The 12,509-nt window shown below is 38.6% G+C and overlaps 1 protein-coding gene across 2 annotated transcripts in view; it reads left to right on the forward strand.

The window, feature by feature from the left end:
• LSP1 (lymphocyte specific protein 1) overlaps positions 1 to 12,509 on the forward strand; it is a 183,489-nt gene that overhangs the window by 118,652 nt on the left and 52,328 nt on the right. For both annotated transcript variants that reach the window (XM_053720493.1, XM_053720494.1), the window contains exons 3-5: positions 5,260 to 5,515; positions 7,681 to 7,751; positions 11,602 to 11,710. In XM_053720493.1, the coding sequence (XP_053576468.1) occupies positions 5,260 to 5,515; positions 7,681 to 7,751; positions 11,602 to 11,710 (436 nt within the window). The remainder of the gene's footprint in view (positions 1 to 5,259; positions 5,516 to 7,680; positions 7,752 to 11,601; positions 11,711 to 12,509) is intronic.

A 12,509-nucleotide genomic window follows, 5' to 3' on the forward strand; every position in this document is an offset into this window, starting at 1 on the left:
ACAATTTGCTTCGTCTGACTCTTTAAGAACAAATATTCATAGAAATTAGTTTCCTCCACTTTTCCTTTGCTGCACTCTTTGGTGTTCGTTTGATTTTAAACAAAATGAATACTGAATATTTGTGGAACATTTACATTAGTTTTCGTTAAACAAATGTAAATGTTCCTTTGCTACAGGTGAAACTCTTTTAGCCTTATACTTTACCTCTAGTGCACTGGAGCTGCGCTATCCCCTGGCCCCTTCTTCTTACAACCCAGGGCTGTGTTAAAGGGACATTAAACACTTTGTGATGGTAATATAATGATAAATCTTATATATAAAAAAACCTCTGCAATATACTTTCATTATTTATTTTGTCCCCTTTTCCTGTAATTGCATTCTGAAATTGGGAGCTTTTCAATTCCTTTTAGAAATGTGCAGATTACTGTTATATTCCACATAGCCATTGACTACTGCCTCTAGTGACCTATTTATAACTGTCCCTAATTAGCCACAGCAGAGAAGGTAACCTAAGTTACAACATGGCAACTCCCATTGTTTTATAGACACTACTAGCATTTATTTATTGTTTATTGTCCCTTTAATAGGAGGCTTAGAATGGCGGATCCCAGCGCCTGCGCTAAATGGACCTTGTCCTTTAACACAAGCTCTGGGATCCACTGCACTAAACTTCCTATTGGTGCGGCCGGTGACTCTAAGAAGAAGGGGCGGCATTAGTGCAGCTCTCCAGCGCACTAGAGGTTAAGTATTTTAACCCCTACAGGTAACTTAAAGAAAAAAAAATTAATACTGACAAATTTCGTCACTGCAGGGTATTTATTAGTTTTCTTTATATTTATTTGGTGCATTTGCTTAGATATTCGCTTTGTAAAAACTAAACAAATATCATTTTTTGTTATGAATTTACATTTGTAACAAAACAAATGCAGATGCATAAAGAATCACACGGTAACAAAACAAATGCAGATGCATAAATAATCACACGGTAACAAAGCAAATGCAGATGCATAAAGAATCTCACGGTAACAAAACAAATGCAGATGCATAAAGAATCACATGGTAACAAAACAAATGCAGATGCCTAAAGAATCACACAGTAACAAAACAAATGCAGATGCCTAAAGAATCACACGGTAACAAAACAAATGCAGATGCATAAAGAATCACACGGTAACAAAACAAATGCAGATGCATAAAGAATCACACGGTAACAAAACAAATGCAGATGCATAAAGAATCTCACGGTAACAAAACAAATGCAGATGCATAAAGAATCTCACGGTAACAAAACAAATGCAGATGCATAAAGAATCACATGGTAACAAAACAAATGCAGATGCCTTAAGAATCACACGGTAACAAAACAAATGCAGATGCATAAAGAATCACACGGTAACAAAACAAATGCAGATGCATAAAGAATCACACGGTAACAAAACAAATGCAGATGCATAAAGAATCACACGGTAACAAAACAAATGCAGATGCCTAAAGAATCACACAGTAAGAAAACAAATGCTGATGCATAAAGAATCACACAGTAACAAAACAAATGCAGATGCATAAAGAATCACACGGTAACAAAGCAAATGCAGATGCATAAAGAATCACACGGTAACAAAGCAAATGCAGATGCATAAAGAATCACACGGTAACAAAACAAATGCAGATGCCTAAAGAATCACACGGTAACAAAACAAATGCAGATGCCTAAAGAATCACATGGTAACAAAACAAATGCAGATGCATAAAGAATCACACGGTAACAAAACAAATGCAGATGCATAAAGAATCACACAGTAACAAAACAAATGCAGATGCCTTAAGAATCACACGGTAACAAAACAAATGCAGATGCATAAAGAATCACACGGTAACAAAGCAAATGCAGATGCATAAAGAATCACACAGTAACAAAACAAATGCAGATGCCTTAAGAATCACACGGTAACAAAACAAATGCAGATGCATAAAGAATCACACGGTAACAAAACAAATGCATATGCCTTAAGAATCACACGGTAACAAAACAAATGCAGATGCATAAAGAATCTTACGGTAACAAAACAAATGCAGATGCATAAAGAATCACACGGTAACAAAGCAAATGCAGATGCCTAAAGAATCACACAGTAACAAAACAAATGCAGATGCCTAAAGAATCACACGGTAACTAAACAAATGCAGATGCATAAAGAATCACACGGTAACAAAACAAATGCAGATGCATAAATAATCACATGGTAACAAAACAAATGCAGATGCATAAAGAATCACACAGTAACAAAACAAATGCAGATGCATAAAGAATCTCACGGTAACAAAACAAATGCAGATGCATAAAGAATCACACGGTAACAAAACAAATGCAGATGCATAAAGAATCACACGGTAACAAAACAAATGCAGATGCATAAAGAATCTCACGGTAACAAAACAAATGCAGATGCATAAAGAATCTCACGGTAACAAAACAAATGCAGATGCATAAAGAATCACACAGTAACAAAGCAAATGCAGATGCATAAAGAATTACACAGTAACAAAACAAATGCAGATGCATAAAGAATCACACAGTAACAAAACAGATGCAGATGCATAAAGAATCACACGGTAACAAAACAAATGCAGATGCCTAAAGAATCACACGGTAACAAAACAGATGCAGATGCCTAAAGAATCACACGGTAACAAAGCAAATGCAGATGCATAAAGAATCACACGGTAACAAAGCAAATGCAGATGCCTAAAGAATCACACGGTAACAAAACAAATGCAGATGCCTAAAGAATCACACGGTAACAAAACAAATGCAGATGCATAAAGAATCACACGGTAACAAAACAAATGCAGATGCATAAAGAATCTCACGGTAACAAAACAAATGCAGATGCATAAAGAATCACACGGTAACAAAACAAATGCAGATGCATAAAGAATCACACGGTAACAAAACAAATGCAGATGCATAAAGAATCACACGGTAACAAAACAAATGCAGATGCATAAAGAATCTCACGGTAACAAAACAAATGCAGATGCATAAAGAATCACACGGTAACAAAAGAAATATGATAAACAGAAGTAAATTGGAAACTTTTTTAAAATTTTATGTTCTGTCTGACTCACAGATGAAAATGTTTGGGTTTTACAGAGTAAATTTGATAATAGAAAAGTCTTTTAAAATTGTTGCTCTGTCTGAACCAAGAAAGTTTAATTTTGTCTTCATGTCCCTTTAATGAGGGTTTTAAACCAACAGGTGATGTATAGAGAGTGCTTGCTCACTAGTTCAAAAGGGCAGGTCTCAAAGCTCTGTTGGCAGACAAGGACACATTACTGCAAGCATCAAAACAAAATCTAGTTATTCAGGAGAACGTCATCCTTTATAAAAAAAAAAAAAAAAAATAATAGTTAAATTCTCTCTCTTTCTCTATCTCTTTCTTTCTCTTTCTCTCTCTATCTCTCTCTCTCTTTCTCTCTCTCTTTCTCTCTCTCTTTCTTTCTTTCTCTCTCTTTCTTTCACTCTCTTTCTCTCTCTTTTTCTTTCTCTCTCTTTCTCGTTCTTTCTCTCTCTTTCTTTCTCTTTCTCTCTCTTTCTCTCTCTCTTTCTCTCTCTTTCTTTCTCTTTCTCTCTCTTTCTTTCTCTTTCTTTCTCTCTCTTTCTTTCTCTCTCTCTTTCTCTTTTTCCTCTTTCTCTCTCTCTCTTCCTCTCTCTCTTTCTTTCTCTCTCGCTTTATCTCTCTCTTTCTTTTTCTTTCTCTCTTTCTTGCTCTTTCTTTCTTTTTCTTTCTTTCTTTCTTTCTTTCTTTCTTTCTCTCTCTTTTTCTGTATCTCCCTTTCTCTCTTTTTTCTTTTTCTGCCTTTCTCTCTCTTTCTCTTTCTCTTTCTCTCTCTTTCTCTCTTTCTCTTTCTCTATGTCCCTTTAATGAGGGTTTTAAACCAACAGGTGATGTATAGAGAGTCCTTGCTCACTAATTCAAAAGGGCAGGTCCCAAAGCTCTGTTGGCAGACAAGGACACATTACTGCAAGCATCAAAACAAAATCTAGTTATTCAGGAGAACGTCATCATTTATAAAAACAAAAAAATAAAATAGTTAAATTCTCTCTCTCTCTTTCTCTATCTCTTTCTTTCTCTTTTTTTCTCTTTTCTCTCTCTCTCTCTCTCTCTGTCTCTTTCTTCCTTTCTTTCTTTCTCTCTCTTTCTTTGTTTTCCACTCTCTCTCTCTTTTTCTTTCTCTCTCTTTTTCGTTCTTTCTCTCTTTCACTCTCTTTCTTTCTCTTTCTCTCTCTCTCTCTCTCTCTCACTTTCTCTCTCACTTTCTCTCTCTTTCTTTCTCTTTCTCTTGCTCTCTCTCTCTCTCTCTCTCTCTCTCTCTCTCTCTTTCTTTCTTTCTTTTTCTTTCTGTCTTCTTTTTCTCTATTTCTCTCTTTCTTTCTCTTTCTCTCTCTCTCTCTCTCTCTCTCTCTCTCTCTCTCTCTTTCTTTCTCTCTCTTTCTTTCTTTCTTTCGTTAGGAGTCTGATAATCAGCACAATACGCAAAACTTTACATTGTTACAAAAACACTTTCAGATGGGCTAAATAAATGAATATTCTACAAAATATTTATGCAAAGAAAAAGCTAGTGTACAATTAAAGGGCCATAATACCCAAATGTTTAAACACTTGAAAGTGATGCAGCATAGCTGTAAAAAGCTGACTAGAAAATATCACCTGAACATCTCTATGTAAAAAAGAAAGATATTTTACCTCAAAAGTTCCTCAGTAGCCACCTCCCATTGTAAAGGATTTCTAAGCAGCATTTTAGTGTGTCTGTCCTGGGACATCTGAAGGGATGAGCATCGTGCACTCTCATCTTATTTCACCAATCAGGTAAAGGAAGTTTACAATGAAATCTCATGAGAGTCAAGTCAAATCTCATGAGATCACAGTAAAAGTTCATGACCTCAGCACTGCTGATGCTGATTGGCTGCTGTTCATTTCTTCATTTTTTTAATTTTTTTTACCTGCAGCTGGGAGTAGCTGAGTATAACTTTTTACACAGAACTTACTCTGCTGAGCTGAGGAGATTGTGAGGTAAAATATCTTCCTTTTTTACATAGAGATGCTCAGGTGATATTTTCCTGTCAGCTTTTTACAGTTATACTGCATCAATTTCAAGTGATTTAGCATATGAGTATTATGTCCCTTTAAGCATCTAACTCAGTTCCTTATTGATGTCACATACTGAGTCTCATAGCACCTGTGTTCTTGATTTCAGGGCAGAATTGAAGCCCATGCGCACCTTGGAGAGCGAAGAAGATGAAGGATTTGGTGACTGGTCACAAAGGTTGGAACAAAGGAAGCAGATGGAAGCTTATCAGGTGCACACAGAAGAGACAGAGGGTCATAGGGTTGTAGAAGAAGAAGCAAATGAGATGGGAAAAAAAGAGGAGGAAAGAGAAGGAGCTGAAATCCAAGAATCTCACGTGGAGGAAGAGGAGGATGAAGGAACATCACGATCTGAAGTGACAGAGGTAGGAACATCACTCTATGAAGTGACAGAGGTAGGAACATCACTCACTGAAGTGACAAAGGTAGGAACATCACTCTATGAACTGACAGAGGTAGGAACATCACTCACTGAAGTGACAGAAGTAGGAACATCATGCTCTGAAGTGACAGAGGTAGGAACATCACTCACTGAAGTGACAGAGGTAGGAACATCACGTTCTGAAGTGACAGAGGTAGGAACATCACGCTCTGAAGTGACAGAGGTAGGAACATCACGCTCTGAAGTGACAGAGGTAGGAACATCACGCTCGGAAGCGACAGAGGTAGAAAAATCACGCTCTGAAGTGACAGAGGTAGGAACATCATGCTCTGAAGTGACATAGGTAGGAACATCACTCTCTGAAGTGACAGAGGTAGGAACATCACTCTCTGAAGTGAAAGAGGTAGGAGCATCACTTTATGAAGTGACAGAGGTAGTAACATCACTCTCTGAAGTGACAGAGGTAGGAACATCACTCTCTGATGTGACAGAGGTAGGAACATCACTCTCTGAAGTGACAGAGGTAGGAACATCACGCTCTGAAGTGACAGAGGTAGGAACATCACTCTCTGAAGTGACAGAGGTAGGAACATTTCTCTGATGTGACAGAGGTAGGAACATCACGCTCTGAAGTGAAAGAGGTAGGAACATCACTCACTGAAGTGACAGAGGTAGGAACATCACGCTCTGAAGTGACAGAGGTAGGAACATCACTCACTGAAGTGACAGAGGTAGGAACATCACTCTCTGAAGTGACAGAGGTAGGAACATCACTCTCTGAAGTGACAGAGGTAGGAACATCACTCTCTGAAGTGACAGAGGTAGGAACATCACTCACTGAAGTGACAGAGGTAGGAACATCACTCTCTGAAGTGACAGAGGTAGGAACATCACTCTCTGAAGTGACAGAGGTAGGAACATCACGCACTGAAGTAACAGAGGTAGGAACATCACTCACTGAAGTGACAGAGGTAGGAACATCACTCTCTGAAGTGACAGAGGTAGGAACATCACTCTCTGAAGTGACAGAGGTAGGAACATCATGCTCTGAAGTGACAGAGGTAGGAACATCACTCTCTGAAGTGACAGAGGTAGGAACATCACTCTCTGAAGTGACAGAGGTAGGAACATCATGCTCTGAAGTGACAGAGGTAGGAACATCACTCATTGAAGGGACAGAGGTAGGAACATCACTCTCTGAAGTGACAGAGGTAGAAACTTCACGCTCTGAAGTGACAGAGGTAGGAACATCACTCTCTGAAGTGACAGAGGTAGGAACATCACTCTCTGAAGTGACAGAGGTAGGAACATCACTCTCTGAAGTGACAGAGGTAGGAACATCACTCTATGAAGTGACAGAGGTAGGAACATCACGCTCTGAAGTGACAGAGGTAGGAACATTATGCTCTGAAGTGACAGAGGTAGGAACATTATGCTCTGAAGTGACAGAGGTAGGAACATTATGCTCTGAAGTGACAGAGGTAGAAACATCACGCTCTGAAGTGACAGAGGTAGGAACATCATGCTCTGAAGTGACAGAGGTAGGAACATCATGCTCTGAAGTGACAGAGGTAGGAACATCACGCTCTGAAGTGACAGAGGTAGAAACATCACGCTCTGAAGTGACAGAGGTAGGAACATCACACTCTGAAGTGACAGAGGTAGGAACATCACTCTCTGAAGTGACAGAGGTAGGAACATCACTCTATGAAGTGACAGAGGTAGGAACATCACTCACTGAAGTGACAGAGGTAGGAACATCACGCTCTGAAGTGACAGAGGTAGGAACATAACTGGTGTGTTAGCAACTCTAATAAATAAATATAATTCTCTCAGCTATCTCTCCCACCTCCTGCCCTGTACCTTTAGCCCCCCTTCTTTCCAAGGCATCACTCTCTGAAGTGACAGAGGTAGGAACATCACTCTATGAAGTGACAGAGGTAGGAACATCACTCTCTGAAGTGACAGAGGTAGGAACATCACTCTCTGAAGGGACATGTTTTGATTAATGTTTCATTATATGAACCCTGACATATGTATTTTTCATATGTGTCCTGTTTTAAAGCGACAATATGGGCACCCTATGAATATGTTAATGTGACAGTAAAACACACTTTAACCTGATGATTATAATGTGCTTCTTGACAGCCTCAGTTTGAGACAAACAGCCCAGAACCCTGCACAAATGAAGAGATCCCATCTCACCAATGGTCAACAAGGTACATTCCCAGTATACATGTCACTTGCCAGGGAGACCACTTTCCTGTAACTAACAACATAACTGGTGTGTTAGCAACTCTAATAAATAAATATAATTCTCTCAGCTATCTCTCCCACCTCCTGCCCTGTACCTTTAGCCCCCCTTCTTTCCAAGGCATCAATAAACAAATTAATCATATTAATATCAATCATATTAATCAGTAATTTCTTCAGACCTGAGGAAGAGAGAAATCTTGAAAGCTTGTCTTTTACTATGTAATGTTAGTCCAATAAAAAAGGTATTCCTGCATACTGCAATACTCTTATTACATTTATATTATAACATAAGTTCCATAGCGGAGTATCATAACATGTTCACTTAAATAAAAATCAGGAATTTTTATAAGCAAAAGAAACTATCGGCTAGATTACGAGTATTGCGTTATGAGCTATGCGGTGCTAACGAGCAATTTTTTCTCACCGCTCACTTACCTACAGCGCTGGTATTATGAGTTTTTACAAACCCGGCGTTAAAATACAAAAAGTGAGCATAGAGTGAAATTTTGCTCCAAATCTCACTTCAATACCAGCGCTGTTTAAGTCAGCGGTGAGCTGGTCGTATGTGCTCGTTCACGATTTCCCCATAGGAATCAACGGGGAGAGCCGGCTGAAAAAAAGTCTAACACCTGCAATAAAGCAGCGTATAACTCAGTAACGCAGCCCCATTGATTCCTATGGGAAAATAAAATTTATGTTTACACCTAACACCCTAACATGAACCCCGAGTCTAAACACCCCTAATCTTACACTAATTAACCCCTAATCTGCCGCTCCCGATATCGTCGACACCTGCATTATAGTTATGAACCCCTAATCTGCTTCACGTATTAACCCCTAATCTGCCACCCCCAACGTCGCCGCCACTATAATAAATACATTAACCCCTAAACTGCCGCACTCCCGCATCGCAAACATTAGTTAAATATTATTAACCCCTAATCTGCCATCCCTAACATCGCCGCCACCTACCTACATTTATTAACCCCTAATCTGCCGCCCCAACGTCGCCGCCACTATATTAAAGTTATTAACCCCTAAATCTAAGTCTAACCCTAACACCCCCTAACAAATATAATTTAAATAAATCTAAATAAAAATTCCTATTTAAAACTAAATACTTACCTATAAAATAAACCCTAAACTAGCTACAATATAACTAATAGTTACATTGTATCTAGCTTAGGGTTTATTTTTATTTTACAGGCAAGTTTATATTTATTTTAACTAGGTAGAATAGTTATTAAATAGTTATTAACTATTTAATAACTACCTAGCTAAAATAAATACAAAAGTACCTGTAAAATAAAACCTAACCTAAGTTACACTAACACCTAACACTAAACTATAATTAAATAAATTAACTAAATTAACAACAATTAAATCAATTAAATTAAATTAGCTAAAGTACAAAAAACCCACTAAATTACAGAAAATAATAAACAAATTACAAAATATTTAAACTAATTACTCCTAATCTAATAGCCCTATCAAAATAAAAAAGCCCCCCCCCAAATAAAAAAAAACCCCTAGCCTAAACTAACTACCAATAGCCCTTAAAAGGGCCTTTTGCGGGGCATTGCCCCAAAGTAATCAGCTCTTTTACCTGTAAAAAAAAATACAAACAACCCCCCCAACAGTAAAACCCACCACCCACACAACCAACCCCCAAATAAAATAATAACTAAAAAAAACTAAGCTCCCCATTGCCCTGAAAAGGGCATTTGGATGGGCATTGCCCTTAAAAGGGCAGTTAGCTCTTTTGCAGGCCCAAACCCTAACCTAAAAATAAAACCCACCCAATACACCCTTAAAAAAACCTAACACTAACCCCCTGAAGATCGACTTACCGGGAGAAGTCTTCATCCAAGCCGGGCGAAGTGGTCCTCCAGACGGGCAGAAGTCTTCATCCAAGCCGGGCAGAAGTGGTCCTCCAGACGGGCAGAAGTCTTCATCCAGATGGACTCTTCTATCTTCATCCATCCGGCGCAGAGCGGGTCCATCTTCAAGACATCCGACGCAGAGCATCCTCTTCATCCGACGACTACCCGACTAATGAAGGTTCCTTTAAGTGATGTCATCCAAGATGGCGTCCCTTAGATTCCGATTGGCTGATAGAATTCTATCAGCCAATCGGAATTAAGGTAGAAAAAATCCTATTGGTTGATCCAATCAGCCAATAGAATGCAAGCTCAATCCTATTGGCTGATTGGATCAGCCAATAGGATTTTTTCTACCTTAATTCCGATTGGCTGATAGAATTCTATCAGCCAATCGGAATCTAAGGGACGCCCTAGACTTAGATTTAGGGGTTAATAACTTTAATATAGTGGCGGCGACGTTGGGGGCGGCAGATTAGAGGTTAATAAATGATGGCAGATCAGGTTTTAATAATATTTAACTAATGTTTGCAATGCGGGAGTTTAGGGGTTAATGTGTTTATTATAGTGGCGGCGACGTTGGGGGCGGCAGATTAGGGGTTAATAAGTGTAGGTAGGTTGCGGCGACATTGGGGCAGCAGATTAGGGGTTAATAAATATAATGTAGGTGTTGGCGATGTTGGGGGCAGCAGATTAGGGGTTCATAAGTATAATGTAGGTGGCGGCGGTGTCCGGAGCGGCAGATTAGGGGTTAAAAAATTAATTTTAGTGTTTGCGATGCGGGAGAGCCTCGGTTTAGGGGTTAATAGGTAGTTCATGGGTGTTAGTGTACTTTTTAGCACTTTAGTTATGAGTTTTATGCTACAGCGTTGTACCATAAAACTCATAACTACTGTAGGACTCTTGACAGGAGAGGGTGTACCGCTCACTTTTTGGTCTCCCAGGACAGACTCGTAATATCAGCGCTACGGAAGTCCCATAGAAAAAAGACTTTATGAAGTTTACGTAAGTCTTTTTGCGGTAAGGCCAAAAAAGTGTGCGGTGACCCTAAACCTGCAAGACTCATAATACCAGCGGGCGTAAAAAAGCAGCGTTAGGACCTCTTAACGCTGCTTTTTTAGCTTACCGCTCGTAATCTAGCCGTATATATTTGTGTTTATTAACTATAATCATTACACACATGGTGTATTTAAGTTCTCATCACTATAACTATTCAATGTCTATGGTTACTCCAGAGCAGGGGTAATCAAACCATTTGTATGGAGGGATTGTCCAGCCAAATGACAATATATTCACACTGATTGGTGGCTGCACAAATATGCCTCTAGATGTGTTCAGCTAGCTCCCAGTAGTTCACTGCTGATCCTGAGCCTACTCATTAACAAAAGATACAAAACAATTTTGATAATATAAGTACATTGGAATGTTGTTTACAAGTGCATCATCAATGAACCAACTGAATCATGAAAATTTAATTTTAAAGGGATATGAAACCCAAATGTTTTCTCTCATGATTCAGATAGAACAAGCAACTTTCTAGTTTACTTCTATAATTAATTTTTCTTGGTATCTTTATTTGAAAAGCAGGACTGTAAAGCTTAGGAGCCGGCCCATTTTAGTTTCAGCACCTGGGTAGCGCATCCTGATTGGTGGCTAAATGTAGTATCACTTCTTCTTTAACATTCCGCGCGATGATGTAATCAGTGTGATACAGCTGGGGAGGGCTACATATATAATCACTTACATAGAAGGGGATTTGTATATGTTGCCACTGTATGGAGGATTCAGTTTATCGTTCTACTACAATTGTTAGTTATGGTATTGTTATAGGTGCAGACAGTGCTTTGCGTATGACCTACAGATATTCCATAGTCTTTATGAAAATGCTGCAGTAATGGAGATTGTTGCACTTTCTATATTTCTCATTATCAAGTACCAGAGAGTATGAGGAAGGGCAAGTAGAAGAGGAAGAACGAGAAGAGCAGAGAGAGGAAGCTGAAGAGAAGATAACGGAACGTGGCTGGGAGGACTCTGGAGACCAGGTACCTTAGACAATAACCTGTTTGTCACCTACCTAATATGTATTATACTGGCCCAGCTGAAGGACAGAGCATCACACCAGAAATGTTCTTTTTTTCTTATTCGTGTTTGAAGAGACATTCTACTCACAAATCAATCCAAAAATGTTTATGTAAGGAAACAACATTCAAATTCATTATTTATTTCAGCCTCTTTCACTTCAATTTACTTCTGAAAACTACTGCTCCCTTATAATTATTCATAAAACTAGGGGCACTTTCATTCATAAAAATAATTAGACACTTCATTCTTAAAATAATTGTACCATTTACTAATCGTAAAAATTGCATTTCAAACTCAAGTTTTTCTCTTTGATGATGAATCCGGCTTCAGCTAATCGTTGTGTGCCCCCTTTGGGTCCAGCGTGTGGGGCACACAATGATTGGCTGAAGCTGGATACGTCATTGAACACTTTAGTATTAGATACGGGCGGAGGAACACCGCAATGTTTACGATCACTAAATGGTAATTATTTTACAAATGAAGCGTCTTTAATTATTTTTATGAATGAAAGTGCCCCTTTTTTTATGAATAATTCTATATAGTGTGGATTCAATAACCAAAGTTTACAATCACTTTAAGAACAAAGCCAAAGCTGAGGAGATAAGATAAAGTTACATAAACAAGTTGCCTATCCCTGTTTTTTTCTTAAGTGGCAAAACCCTGAAATGTCAGTTTTAAGAGTGTACAAAACATTTTTATTGTATTCAGATATTTTGTTTTGTTTTTGCAGTGCAATTATTAAAGAGATATGAAACCCCC

This window comes from Bombina bombina, chromosome 7, assembly GCF_027579735.1.
Source record: "Bombina bombina isolate aBomBom1 chromosome 7, aBomBom1.pri, whole genome shotgun sequence".
In the NCBI taxonomy this organism is placed as follows: domain Eukaryota; kingdom Metazoa; phylum Chordata; class Amphibia; order Anura; family Bombinatoridae; genus Bombina; species Bombina bombina.